This window comes from Panicum virgatum, chromosome 2K (genome assembly GCF_016808335.1).
Source record: "Panicum virgatum strain AP13 chromosome 2K, P.virgatum_v5, whole genome shotgun sequence".
Classification (NCBI taxonomy): domain Eukaryota; kingdom Viridiplantae; phylum Streptophyta; class Magnoliopsida; order Poales; family Poaceae; genus Panicum; species Panicum virgatum.
Window position 1 is genome coordinate 62,346,804 of NC_053137.1, and position 13,711 is coordinate 62,360,514.

General features: G+C 43.5%; 3 protein-coding genes across 3 annotated transcripts; all 3 read right to left on the reverse strand.

Moving 5' to 3' along the window:
- Positions 1-421: 421 nt before the first annotated feature.
- Positions 422-6,238, reverse strand: LOC120693015 (SUMO-activating enzyme subunit 2-like). Its single transcript, XM_039976417.1, has 11 exons — positions 5,941-6,238; positions 5,739-5,828; positions 4,639-4,722; positions 4,307-4,525; positions 3,621-3,722; positions 2,635-3,078; positions 2,321-2,550; positions 1,977-2,070; positions 1,712-1,894; positions 1,439-1,536; positions 422-1,124 (listed from the first exon to the last, which is right to left on the reverse strand). Exons 1-11 carry the CDS (start codon positions 5,974-5,976, stop codon positions 785-787), a joined length of 1,920 nt encoding a protein of 639 aa, XP_039832351.1. The 5' UTR covers positions 5,977-6,238; the 3' UTR covers positions 422-784.
- Positions 6,239-6,776: 538 nt separating this feature from the next.
- Positions 6,777-9,115, reverse strand: LOC120693031 (peroxidase 70-like). The gene is made up of 5 exons (XM_039976438.1): positions 8,746-9,115; positions 8,081-8,557; positions 7,766-7,957; positions 7,506-7,671; positions 6,777-7,324 (listed from the first exon to the last, which is right to left on the reverse strand). The coding sequence occupies exons 2-5, from the start codon at positions 8,534-8,536 to the stop codon at positions 6,939-6,941; spliced, it is 1,200 nt and encodes a 399-aa protein (XP_039832372.1). The 5' UTR covers positions 8,537-8,557; positions 8,746-9,115; the 3' UTR covers positions 6,777-6,938.
- A 327-nt stretch (positions 9,116-9,442) lies between these two features.
- Positions 9,443-13,483, reverse strand: LOC120693022 (threonine--tRNA ligase, chloroplastic/mitochondrial 2-like). The gene is made up of 8 exons (XM_039976430.1): positions 13,135-13,483; positions 12,818-12,964; positions 12,580-12,727; positions 12,212-12,465; positions 11,354-11,731; positions 10,547-10,855; positions 10,250-10,450; positions 9,443-9,958 (listed from the first exon to the last, which is right to left on the reverse strand). The coding sequence occupies exons 1-8, from the start codon at positions 13,429-13,431 to the stop codon at positions 9,698-9,700; spliced, it is 1,995 nt and encodes a 664-aa protein (XP_039832364.1). The 5' UTR covers positions 13,432-13,483; the 3' UTR covers positions 9,443-9,697.
- Positions 13,484-13,711: the final 228 nt, after the last annotated feature.

Genomic DNA, 13,711 nt, shown 5'->3' on the forward strand with positions numbered 1-13,711 from the left:
AAAAATAATTTATAAAACTAACTTCACAACCCTACGCTACTTCGCGAGACGAATCTAATGAAATCTTTAACCGCACAATTAAAGGATGGTTACTATAGCCAATCACGAATTTTTTTGGCGCATTAGATTCGTTGCACAAAATTGCACCCATCTGTAAAAAGATTTTACAAATAGACTTCATTTAAACCTCCATGCATAAAAGATTCCGCAGGTTACTGTTTATAGCATAGATGAACCAAACAGGGCCTAGGCTAGGAATGAGCGTATTTCGATTAAATATGCCTAATTCAAAAAATTAAAAAGAGGCATGATAAATCTGACGTCTTCTAACAAGATGCTGAAAAGAAAACGAAGAGAGATGGCTTCTGAGCCACTCCAAAGTTTATTCTCGCATGTCACTGCCTCACTGGCGCTAAAAAGATTACAGGCTTAAAACGGACTTCCAGATCCAGGGAATATACTTCGGTTTCAGAATGAAACCTTAGTGGTTTACCAGGTCATCCTAACTGGACAAAAATCATCACCAACGAAGGAACTTTAGGCTCGTGAGATAACTGCTATCTTGCAGCACGCTGTCAGAAGAGCATTAGTTGCTCATGTGACACTACAAATTACAATCCTACAGGACAGTATCTAAGGCCAAAAAAGCATCCGGGCATTGTTACCGATACCTCAACACCATCAGCCTAGCACATAACCGCATAGATAAGTTACAAAAGATGTCATGATCAAATAATGTGTTAGCCATGACGTCGCGAGTCAAAAGCTGTTATCTCTGGAGTTGCTATTGCAATCTCTTTTTCTTGCCTTGCTTCGGATCCTCATCCAGCATAACAATGTCATCGTCATCGTCATCATCTTCAACGACTTGTGCGCTACTGGAACCAACATCAGACTTATTTTGGAGGGCATCAAAATTTTCCTGCGACTCTAGTATTTCATTCAGCTTGCGCTTCATTCCAGGTTTCACTGACAAAACCTCAGCAGTACTATCAACGTCATCTGCACTGGATGAAGATGGAACCGATCTTTTATCACCATTACTGGTAACTTGCTTATCCACCGGACCAGACCACCCAGCAAGAACCATTCCATCAGGCTCTTTCTCCTCATCAAACTCATCCCTGCAATGGACATTAAATAAATGAATATAAGTGCACGTGCAAATGTACAGATTACAACATAGAGTTCCAATTTTGTATATAAAGCATATAAAGTAATTTTGCCATCAAGTAGTTAACTCTCAGTTGCATATCTAGCATAGAAGGTTTCTTTATTAGTTAGTCAAATAGGGGCAACAAGTTACATAATAAGAGATGTAGCTCAAATTTCTTTAAAAGAGTGCAGGATACACAGAGAAACCAACAAGGTCTTAAAAAAATCGTACCAATGGAAATCATAGGATGCTTGGTCAATAGAAAGGGCAAAAAAAAAGAACCTGTGTTTGATGTTGATGCTGCATTTAAGCTCCTGCTGGAAATCCTCGACTGTAAGCTTTGTATCATTTACAACTGGAGCTGGAAGTTCCACCAAGACCTGCAATAATGTATCAATTACAATGGTCATAAACACAACTAAAGGCTGCAAATAAAAAGAAAACTAAATTAAGAACACAACTAAGGGTTGCAAACTTCTAAAGAAAAAAGAAAAAGAAAGAAAACTATATTAATACATGCCACAGGGTATATCAATCACTTGGCTTGAACAGTACCTTTTCGAGGTTTAAAGCATAATTTGCAGCCTCGTCTGGCTCCAAACCTTCACCATCCTCAAAAACAAGTGTGGCACCAACCATTACTAAAGGAAGGTTCATTCCAAGTTTGCTTTTGATAACTTTGTCAATGACTTCCCGGAGCTTTGTTGTCTTAGTATTAACCTCCAGAACAAGTGGGGTCTGTTGCATTCAGTTTTTGTTCATGTCAGTGATGAAGAAACAGATAAATGTGATAATAACAAAACTAGAAAGGCGTAAATACCTCAGAACAGACATAACATGATTTATTAGGTTCAAAAGGTTCTACAGGCATCAAGAGCATCTTCCTTGATGGATGTTCAAGACAATATGTCATTCTGTAAAAACATAAAACATCAAGTTACAATACTTTTATTTTACCCAAGCCCCAAAACAATTAAGCAACTAATGAAACAAATAATAACATTATAATGAGAAAGAAAGCGAGTTCAATTGTCTAGAAATTACACAACATAAGACTCTTCTGAAGCTAGCATAAACAGAAGGTAGGCACTTTGGAATGAACAGCAATATTTAAGGTAGAAATTATTGACGCAAAAAACATGACAGATTAGGAATGCAGTTTACCTATAGTTCTGATAATCACCCTTTAGCACTTTAATTGCTTCAATGACAATTAGACCGGCTATTATGGCATTGGTAGTTGCCACAGCATGGACTATGTTTCCAGCAACACCTTTAGCTTCAAAAAGGCTATGCGGTGGTATTCCAAAAGAGGAAGCTCTGATATTAGCTGCAGCAGTAACAAACTCAACAGCCAATTGGTCATCCTTGTCGAAAATAAGGTTCCCTATTTCCTGAGACAAAAAATAGAAAAATCTCAACTAGTTTATTTATAAAGAAAAACTCTAAGATGTCATTGGACTAGAATGAATGCAGACCTTCTCTCTTTTCTCAAAAAATAATTTCAAAGCCTCCAAGAATACTCTTGAATTGTCAGCAAGACTCCATATCTCTTGTGGATTTCTAAGGCCTAGGGACACCATAGCAGATGGTTCGTGCTCCTCATTCTTGTGGTCCCGAGAGGAACCATTTCGCTGAACAGCGTCTTCTGGCAATGCATCTCTGATGTATATTGGGTATGGCTTTTTCCGATTTTTCCAAGTTTCCTCATTAGCTAAGGCAGTTTCGATGTTGTAGCCAAATACATGATCATATATCCTCTGGGCATATTGCGGGAGATCTTCATCTACATTCCTTTCAAAAACATCAGTTTTTGAACTGCTATCATCATTTGAGCGCACATTAAGATCATTATCCTGGTTTTTGTCACCAAATAGCTTTGCAAAAAGCAGGTCCTTCGCCCAAACAATGCAGTGCACAAACTGCAAGGAGATGAAATCTCATTAATGCTAAAATTGAGAACCAATCAGATTTTATTGTACAATACACAAACTGTAAATGCACAAAGGTCTTATCAAAGTCACCAGGCTGACATTTAAAATTTAGTTACATTAGAGATCACAAAAAAAAATGTGACACCTGTAAGAGTAATGCACCTTTTCACGCATACAAATCATTTTTTTTCAATTCCGAGACATGCAACATGACAAGTCATGTCCAACTAAATCGAATAGAACCATTCAATTGAACTCTCTTTCCAGCTTCCATTGAACTTACTTAAATATCTATAAATATGGGGAAATGAGCATTTTTAACATCTGCAAACTATGCAATAAATACTCCTTCCTATATTTATTAATGTTACTGAAAACTGCATTCCATGAGATGTTGACTAACAAAATCTACATGTTAGAAAATTGTCTTGCATGAATATATGAAAACAAAAAAAGAGAGAGGACATACAACATAGTGGACAGTCCAACAAAAGAAACAAATAAGAAAACAGAGCAGAAAAGTAAGTAACCTTTGATGGTGTGCTTGTAATTGTGCAGACAGGATATGATTTTGGGACAGGTTTTGGCTGGCATTCATAGCATTCTGTTTTACCCTTGACGTGAACAGTAACCTGCAATATATGAATGGTGACAAGTAATAAGGAAGGTGTATTGATTTAGTCAACATCAGTGACATATCTTTGGCACAGTTAAGCACACTTATGTAATAACCAATGTGTTACCAAAGTACCTTCAGTAAACTTAGAATACAGCAGGAAACGAATTATATGTATACTAAGATGCAATGACTAAATGGTACATCCTTCTCTTTTATGTTATATCCTTCATGTTTTCCTTCTATTTTATTTATAACCAAACGGCAACTTCACACTTGTATACTAAGGCAGAAAGGTGAACACATGCAATAAACATTATGGCAGTGTCACTGAAAAAAGAGATGTCATCCAGAGTTTCTGTAAGGACAAAACATGCTATATGGTAACAATTCTAAACTGCTGTGCACAAAGAAAAGGACACATAACTAGAACCCATAACAGTAAGTGGTACTGGCAGATGTAACAAGATACTTGAATACTTGATAGTTGATATCAAAAGTTGCCATTTGTACAAATTAAAACCACATACATTACTAAAATAATATGAAACAAATCTGCAAGTTCTAGCACAAGTTAACTGTAGCATTCGGCCTCCTCACCTGTCCCAAAAAACCAGTAGTACCACTTTCAACCAAAGGAACTTCAGCAGCAAGGCAAAGGCGATTAACATGGCGTCTAGCATCCAAGTTATCAAGACCATTCAGAACCACATTAAATTGCTTGAAGAATTCAACATTGAATTTAGAATCCTTCACATTTGCATGGTATGGTGTTATATTTATATTTGGCCTAAATTTCAAAACAGCATCTCTAGCAACCTGGCAAGACCAATGGGATAAAAAGCATGAGGAAAAAGAATAAGTACCAGGCAAAGACAACAAAACTATTACAGAAATTACACTATTATACACTAATCATATAGGCAACTTACTTTGGCTTTTGACTGCCCAACATGACTCTGCCGAAACAAAAATTGTCTATTCAGATTGCTAACTTCAATTGTGTCCAGGTCAATCTGCAGAGAAAGATAAAATTATTCGGGTGTACCATCTGAGAGGAAAGAGTCACATTTATTAGTTCCATCAGCAATAAAGGAACATAACCTTCAGAAAGGCATACTTACCAATCTGTCATAGTTAAGAGGGCGATAAATCCATAATAGGAGCCAAAAGATAGATGGCAGATAAACGAGGAAAGTGAAGAGATGCGGGAGAATGAATGAGTACTCATTTTATCTCCCTGTGTTATGGCAAAATTAATTAAGGCTAAGTTTATGTTTTATGTGAAAGGTCTATAATATAATGGGACAAAAAAAATAATAGATGCCATTTTTTGGAAGGGGGTGGGGACAAGTTCGGAATCACTTGCCAAATGCAGTAATATAATAGTTTTTTTTGGCTGCAGACTAGTTTTTTTATAAGTCGTATAACAAATTTTGTTCGACCAAGAAAAGAACAAGAACAAGAGTCCTAGACAGCTGCACACAAATAATACTCGTGGGCAGTTGATCATTTTAAACACATTGATTCGTGCAGTTTAGTTGCCTGTACAAGGACTAGAATGAGTCCATTCATAAATAAACTGCTTATAAAAAACATTGACCAAAACAGAGTTAATGTAACAACTGAAACTTTCCTTAACAAACTTAAAAAACATAAGCACCAGGACAGGAAAGGATCAGCTTGATAAGAGCAAGATCCTTAGCATAATTCTACCAAGGAGTGGCCTAAAAGGCAATACAGTGCCCCAGCAAGCACAACTGCAAGTAGATTGCCAGCAGATTGCGTGCTCCAGTGGTGCAGCAGATTGCCAGTTTGTGGACTAAACAGTACATGGCCACTTCTCAGTTCTGGGTCAACGCTATCCCTATTACAGATCCCACTACCAGCCGGATACCACACCAGCCAACCGCTGCGCCGCCATCTACAGATGTAACGCGAAAGCCTGGCTCGAGCCAAGCAAGACAGCAACCCTAGACCCGCGGGGTCGAGCAGCAACAAACAGTGAGGAAGCGAGCAGCAGGTTACTTACGATGTGTATGTCGCTGAATCCGGAGAGCGCGAGCGTCTTGAGCAGCTCGCAGCCGATTCCTCCCGCCCCGACCATCAGCACCTTCGCCGCCTGCATCGCCGCACCGACACGAACACGGCACACCACGAAAACCCAATACCGAATCAGCCCCGCGCGCAGGCGCATCCGAAATCCGACAGGAACGACGGGCCCCGTCACTCACCTTGACGGCCTCCTCCGAGGACGCGGCCGCGGCCATGGGGGCGCGCGGGTGGTTTGAGTGAGGTGGGGTTTGGTGGCGGATTGGAATTTGGGGGGAGAGGTAGAGTGGTTTGGGGGGCGAGGGAGACGAGGGCGGCGGGCTGCGTAAAGAGAGCGAAGCGTCGTGGAAATTGAGGTGGCTGCTTCGCTGGTCGTCAGTTCCCCTTCCCCGAACGGCTCGATCGCTTCCCCTCTATAGATTCGGGACTCTGGAGGAGGGGAGGGCAGGGCAGGGGATCGGACGCGCCGGTTGCCTTCCTGGGCAGCCCTCCTCGCTGCCGCTGGTATTACTATTAGGCTTTAGGGCTGCCAATGGTGGGACCTGGGCCAGAGTTTGGGGTTTCACACGAGCTGGTGTGGCGGCGGCGCGGCGGCGGCGGCGGCTGTTTGACCTTCCTCATGGCTTATGGTCATGGGCTTCTGACTGAGCTGGGCCCAGGGAAATCGATCAGGTAGCATGATCCAGTTTTTGGTGTTGCCTGCTGTCAAATCTTTTTTTTCATCTGTTTATCATTTTCTTCTCTATTTATTAGAAAAATGTTGAGTTTATTTCTAAAAAGAGTAACACAGTTTATATACTAAACAGAGTACATAAGAAGTATTTGATTCCTCATTGCAGGAATCTACTTTCACCATTGTGCATTAGGCCCAGCAGTTAATTTGTTTTTCCTTTTCTTAGTTTTATTTTATCAAAGGAATTAGTTGTCGAATCCATGAGCTCACAATTTGTTGCCGCAACTTTTGTGTTTCTTTTTTTTTTTGAACTAAATACACACCTTTTCACACTAAGCCAAGCCATGCCCCCTCCCTTTGGAGGGAAAGAATTTCACAGAAATTTGCAGTTCAATTATCATACGGTAAAATAAAATTAAAAAAGAACTGCACGCACACCCCCAGCCAAAATTTGCAGTTGATGATACTCGGATGCAAATGCCGTGTTCTGCGAACGTTTTCAGCTAGCTAGTTCACTCTCCGGCAGTTGCGCCGGATCTGCCCGCTGCTCCCTGTCAGGACGCCAATGCCGCCCATCCTCACCATGGCCGCCGCGAAGTCGCTACTGAACCGCGCCGGGCTGGCCGCGTAGCTCCTGACCAGGCCGTCCGTCGAGCCGCCGTTGAACAGCTCCTGGTCGGAGTGCAGCAGCCCCCGCTGCGCGACCAAGTTGCCATAGTACGCGTTGTCGAACGCGTTCGGCGTGGACGCGTCGAGCGGCGCGCCCCCGCCCCCGCCGCCGGTCGCCGGGCAGCCGGCCCTCAGCGACGCCGCGAAGGTGGCGTCGATGTCGGTGTCGTTGTAGATCCTGGCCCGGTAGTTCTGACACTGCGCCTGCCCCATCGTGTGGGCTCCTGCAAGAATGTGACGCTCGCGTGTCAGTGACCAGTGCGCTGTGCTGGGTGCCAAACTGCCATCGCTTTTGGAGGCACGGGGAATTGTTAGTTGCATGGTCGCGTCGGTGACCATGCCAGGACTGCTCCGTGCTCATGCGCTTTGGTGATGAGACAATGTATTGATCGGTGAGGGACGCACCAGACAGAGCGACCATGTCGGTGCTGCTCAGGCCTTTCCTGGCGAATGCGGCGATCAGGGTGCTCAGGCTGGACGCCGGCGAGGGGAGGTCGGTGTTGGCGGTGGAGAGGCTCGCCGTGGTGGAGTCCCTCCTGCCGAGCGGCACCGTCCACGATGGCCCTCCAAGCTGCGCACGCAACGTTACAGCATTGTCAAGCGAACGTGTTCACAGTTCACTGGAGTTCTCTCGGAGGTTGCATGATTGGGACGGCTGAACATACCGCGACGACAGAGTCACGGGCGGCGACGGCGAGGATGTCGGCGCACGACACGGTGCGCGGGCACAGCGCCTCCAGCAAGGCCTTGATGGTGTCGATGACGCCGAACCCCCTCAGCGACCCCGCGTTCGGGCCCGCGCCCTTCTCGCCGGTGAAGTTGCCCGTGTCGTCGAGCAGAACGGACGCGTCGCAACCCTGGCGAACATACAGACAGGCACGCACACCTCGTCACGCGACGTGCTGACAAAGATTTGTACACCCGGACCGACATGGCGCATGCCGAGCCGAGCATTGCGATCAACATAGAACTGGACTTGCCTGCACGAAGCAGTCGTGGAAGTGGAGCCGGAGCAGGGACCCGGCCGTGCGCCGGTCCAGCAGCACGGCCGCCCTCGCGGCGGTCTTGATGGTGACGAGCGCGGCGGGGCACGACGAGCCGTAGAACGTCGGCAACAGCTGAGCCCGAGCGGCGGCCACCAGCGTGGCCAGCGCAACGAGCAGTGAGAGCATGGAGTGGAGAAACCGATGGCTGCTGCGCGCAGCAGCCATGGATGAGCGTAAACCCCTGGCTCTGCAGACTGAACACTCGCTCCTGAGCTGAAACGTCTGCAACTGGAAGACAGCTAATCTGCGATACTTGAGTTCTTGTGTGTGTGGTTGCTGACTGCAGTAGTGGCAGCGTATATATAGGCTAGATCTGGCCACACTGAGAGCAGCTTTGCCTTTAATTGCTGGCCTTCGCTGGACCTGTCCATGCTTTTGGATTTGGTTCATTCAATCAAGCAAATCGACTTCCTGTTAATGAAAAACGGTTGGGGGCCGTCAAACCACGCCCCGTCAAGTTTTTTTTTATAATCAGGCAAATCGAAGATCCTATTGGCTCAATTATTTCATGCAGAGTTCTTTTGGGTAATCATCACATTCACCGTCATTACACGTTTGATTGTTTCACATGTCTGAACTCTGAACAACTGAACACTTACCTTTTTAACTGAGCACTTCATCATTCTTTTTTTTTTTGTGAGTATCTTCATCCTTCTTGTTACCCCCTGCTCACTTCCCTTTGATCGTCGGCCTACGACAAAAAGTTTGCAATACGCTATGGACAAAAATGCTAATGCTAATCCTATTAGAAATGATCTTGACTTGAAGAATCACATTCCTTCTCACAGGAAAAAGATTGGCGGTGAGCACGATATGAGCTCAATATTTATACCTGAATCAAGCTCCTTCAGCTACAAGATATGTCTAATTGGTTGGTGGCATGGATTTTTGGTTTCTTTACGCTATCTTAATGCAAGCTTTAGAGGTTCTCTTTGCTTTTATGCTGTAGCTGACCCACATATTCCCCTAGCTGCACTCACAAAGATCGAAAGGTTCGGACATCGATATCATCACCAACTTATGTGTGCTTGGGGATATGATGCCAGAGGCTAAGAATGGACAAGGCCACACATTAGTGGACTTTTTTTTCATAAATCAAAAATGCATTTTGAAGCACGGTGCATACTTCAGAGCATCATTGCTCTGCCGTGTTATTTTTTTCACAATTTTGATTCCAAACATACTGTAGGTCTTTGAAGTGTGGAAGTGGAATCCTTGAAGTCGAGGATGGCCGAGCTGTAAAAGAATTGCATGGGAAATAGCACCACCGTCATCGGATGGAAGCGGACCAAGCAATGATACGCGTGGCCAATGTTCACGACCTGGATTTGTTAACTAAGCATCCCTTTCAGTCAAAATTTACAGAGTATAGTATGTTGGATTTTTGTAGGAGAGATGCTGTGAACCTGTGGTGACAACTATGCATAAAAATGGTTGGATCTGCTCCTGTAGCCTGCAGACCTCAGCTGCTATTTTCTATGAGGAAACAGATATATGTGCAGAGGATCTAATGCTCTACAATATGGACTGAAACTTAGCGGATCAAAGGATTTATAACGAAGATTTGTTCGCGACAGCAAGATGAAGTTTGGTGATGAATTCATCGACAGGCATCACACCGATCTCCCCATTGTGCCTGGACCTAATAGTTAGGGTCCTGGCCTGAACTTCTTTAGGACCAACAACTGCCATGAGTGGCACCTTCTGTGTTTCGGCATTCCTTATTAGCTTCGGTAGGCGCTCTCCATGACAAACTTCAACACGGAACCCTCTTGATTTCAGTTCTGAGGCCACCTCATTACAGTATTGCAACTGAAAGTATGAGACCAAGATGTCGTGATTTCATAAATAATAAAGGCAAAACATCTGATCTAAATAATACTAAGAGGGGTTGTACAATACACAAAAAAGGGTGCTGATTTTAAATATTTTTTATATGCTCCTACATGAAATCAGCCAAGAATGGATCTGATATCTTGTGCTGAGTTGTTCATGATGCCTTTTTACTCCATGTTTTATGTAATCCAGAATATCACTGAACATATGCTTTCAATTTTAATATATGGTGAAGGGAAATGGTAATGCAAAGCAGACGAATCAAACCTCATTGTCTGTCACAGGTAGAATACGTGCTTGAGTTGGTGCAAGCCAAAGTGGAAAATCACCAGCGTAGTGTTCAATCAGGACACCAAAGAAGCGTTCCAAAGATCCAAGGACAGCTCTATGAATCATGATAGGTCGCTTTTTCTCACTATTTGAATCGACATAAGTAATGTCAAACCGTCCAGGCAAATTGAAATCAACCTATAACATATATGAAAATAGAGAGTTAGTGTATCCTAGTTTTTCCATTCGAATAATTTGGGTACCTTTTATGCAAAGAAAAAGTATATAACTTACCTGCACAGTGGAACACTGCCATTTCCTTCCAAGAGCATCCTCAATTTTTAGATCAATTTTTGGACCATAGAAAGCACCTCCACCTTCATCAACTTTGTATTCCCAACCTTTATCATTTAACGCGTTCTTCAGAGCAACCGTTGCTTTTTCCCATATGTCATCACTGCCAACAGATTTCTCTGGCCTGGTTGAAAGATTTATCTCATAATACCTAAAGCCAAATTGTCCTAGTATTTGCTCAGTTAGATCAAGAACACCTCTGATTTCATCTTGTATCTGGTCCTCCAGACAAAATATGTGGGCATCATCCTACATAAACAAACATATTAAAAACAATACCAAGAGCAGTTTTGAACCTTATAACATAGTGGTAAAGTAAAACTAGTAGCACCCATCCAGTGTTATGGTTCTTAGCAAAATGTAATGGAGTAGAGTATCCATATTCCATAACTTAAGGATATTGCATGTTTAAAAGAAACAGAAAGAACTTGGGTGCCTGAATCTGTGCTATATTTTTCTAGAAAAAGAAATATGTCACTCTATGGACGGTTAGTTGCATCTAATATAATATCTTAGCACACAAAAAAGAATAAAAATGCCCAAAATGTAGTATAGAGGATGGGGAAGAAAAATACACAAAGGTACTCAAAAAGCATTTATCATTCAAAAAGGAAAAAAAAAAGGTCACCTTTACCATTGTTCGTTTTATCTACTGACTGCAACAAAAAAATAGCTAAAAGTATGAAAAGATTATGATTCCATCAGAAATAAATTGGTTGTATGAGGGAACTAGAAGAAGGGAAACACCTGTGTAAACCCTCTTACACGGAATAGCCCGTGCAGACTACCAGATAGCTCATATCTATAGACAGTTCCTAGCTCTGCCACTCTGATGGGAAAATCCCTGTATGAATGTAGTTTTCTCTTGTATACCAAAATGTGGTAAGGACAATTCATTGGCCGCAGTTGATACATCTCATCTTCAACATCCATTTGATTGTACATATTCTCTTTATAGAAATCTATATGTCCACTGATTTTCCAAAGATCGGCCTTTGCAACATGAGGAGTGTATAGCAGATCATAACCATATTGCAAGTGAATCTGTTTCCATGAGTCTTCTAAAATGTGTCTGATGATAGCGCCTTTCGGATGCCAAAATACTAAACCACCACCAGCATCTTCCTGGTAAATATTAAAATATACATAGGCAAGAATCGCTATTAAGAAAAAGGTACCATTTATGCACAGTATGCAAGCCATATTGATAAGTTAAATCTGGATACCTATGTCATAGAGTAGTAAAGTTAAACCAAGGACATGGACAATATGGTGTTGGAATTGGAAATAATAGTGAATGATATGAACAAAACACTAATACATGTTGGCTATTGCGGAACTGCGATCAATGAAGTTGTTAAAAAAAAGCATCAATGAGCCATTCTGATATTCTGGACTAGATCTTGCTCGCCACGTTTTATTTAGATATATCCAATGCATTACACAGAAACCGTCAGAAATCTAAGGGTTGAAGAGCAACAAAATATATAAAATCTCATATCGCTCTAGGTTGATGGAAGGATTGAGGCTTGTCATCACTAATGAATCACCAGTAATAATTTACAATCATATGCTTTATCAGAAATGACAGATGCAAGATTATACCTGTATAGAGAACAGATCAAGGTCCTGACCCAGTCGCCGGTGATCTCGGCGCTTGGCCTCCTCCTTAAAGTGGATGTAAGCCTTCAATTGATCTTCATTCTCCCATGCAGTCCCATATATTCTTTGTAGCATTTGATTTTTCTCATCACCTCTCCAGTAAGCACCAGCAACAGACTCAAGCTCAATAGCCTTTCTGTCTATTTTTCCAGTAGACTCCACATGAGGCCCGGCACAGAGATCCCACCACTCTTCTCCTACATGACACAGCAGATGATATAAATATACGTTAGAATAAACCAATCACTACAGATATTAAGCATCAGACGAGTTACTAGCCCTCAACACAAATTGAACAGCAGCACACCAACCAATGTGATATATTGTAATAGGCTCTTCCTTAATGCTCTCCAAAATCTCCAACTTGTAGGGCTCGTTGAGTGCTTCGATCCTCTTCTGAGCTTCTTCCCGAGACAACTCCTCCCTCACCAATGGGAGATTTTGTCGGATGATCCGATCCTATCAACACACCGATGTCCACAGTGACATATCAAATACTTGACATTTCCGTTCAATTCACTCGTGCTCGGGCTAGAAATGCAGGCTCACCATCTCTTTCTTGATCTTCTTTAGGTCCTTATCCGTCAATGGCTCCATGTCAAAGTCATAGTAGAATCCATTGTCTATCCAGGGACCTATGGTCACCTTGGAGTTGGGGAACAGCTTCTGGACAGCCATGGCCATCACATGGGCGCACTACAGCAGCAATTGTGCAAGACACTTACATATTCATTACTTTTAATGAGACACCAAACTGTACATGAAACGGATTGGCTGGGTTATGATGAAAATTGAGACCAAATTAACTGTGCGATTATGCCAGTTCAAGCACTGTAACGGAGGGAGAGAATGGGTAGAAACAATACTGTGTGCCGGATGCGCAGCAGGCGGTCAGAGGACTCGTTGGTGGGGAGCACCACCCGTTCCTGCTCCTCCGCATCGCCGGTCGGGGCCGCTGCCGCCTCTTCGACCGGTGCCGAGGGTGAGGCGGTGGAGGAGGACCGCACCGCGGTGTAAGGGAGCCTGCGGGTGGAGGCCGGTTTGCGGGGAGGGAACCCAAGCAGGGAGGCGGCCGCTGCCGCGGAACGGTGGCGCTGCGATGAGGGGAAGAGCGCTCGGCGGTGGGGGTGGGAGCGGAGCAAGGGGGCGGAGGGTGCCGCCATTTGGCCCGGGCGACGCCGAGCTCGGGGAGCGTGTGGCGGGCGTTCCACTCTTTGCCACGTTACCCGTTTGGACTCCGGATAATATTGTTCGGCTGAACCACGGCACGGTCCATACCTGGCGGACTGTAATTTAGGCCTGGCAGACATGAGACAACCGATGGTGAATTTGGACAGTGCAATGACTTTGCTAAACAGTGCAGACTGTTTAGATTGCACAACGCAATAGTAGCAAGAAACTTTGCTAGTTCAGCATGTATGATTGTATGAAAAACGGGAAGAT

Bases quoted from the DNA above. Each gene is read 5' to 3' on its own strand.
- LOC120693015 (XM_039976417.1), bottom strand. From the start codon at position 5,976: ATGGCCGCGGCCGCGTCCTCGGAGGAGGCCGTCAAG. The intron at 1,537-1,711 runs GTACTGTTCAAG...ACATTATTGCAG, and splicing joins ATGCTTTAAACCTCGAAAAG to GTCTTGGTGGAACTTCCAGC. The intron at 1,125-1,438 runs GTTCTTTTTTTT...TGTCCATTGCAG, and splicing joins AGCATCAACATCAAACACAG to GGATGAGTTTGATGAGGAGA.
- LOC120693031 (XM_039976438.1), bottom strand. From the start codon at position 8,536: ATGAACCAAATCCAAAAGCATGGACAGGTCCAGCGAAGGCCAGCAATT. The intron at 7,672-7,765 runs GTATGTTCAGCC...TTGCGTGCGCAG, and splicing joins CCCGTGACTCTGTCGTCGCG to CTTGGAGGGCCATCGTGGAC. The intron at 7,325-7,505 runs GTGCGTCCCTCA...ACATTCTTGCAG, and splicing joins CGACATGGTCGCTCTGTCTG to GAGCCCACACGATGGGGCAG.
- LOC120693022 (XM_039976430.1), bottom strand. From the start codon at position 13,431: ATGGCGGCACCCTCCGCCCCCTTGCTCCGCTCCCACCCCCACCGCCGA. The intron at 12,466-12,579 runs GTTGGTGTGCTG...TGTGTCATGTAG, and splicing joins TATTACAATATATCACATTG to GAGAAGAGTGGTGGGATCTC. The intron at 9,959-10,249 runs GTTTGATTCGTC...TCATACTTTCAG, and splicing joins TACCTGTGACAGACAATGAG to TTGCAATACTGTAATGAGGT.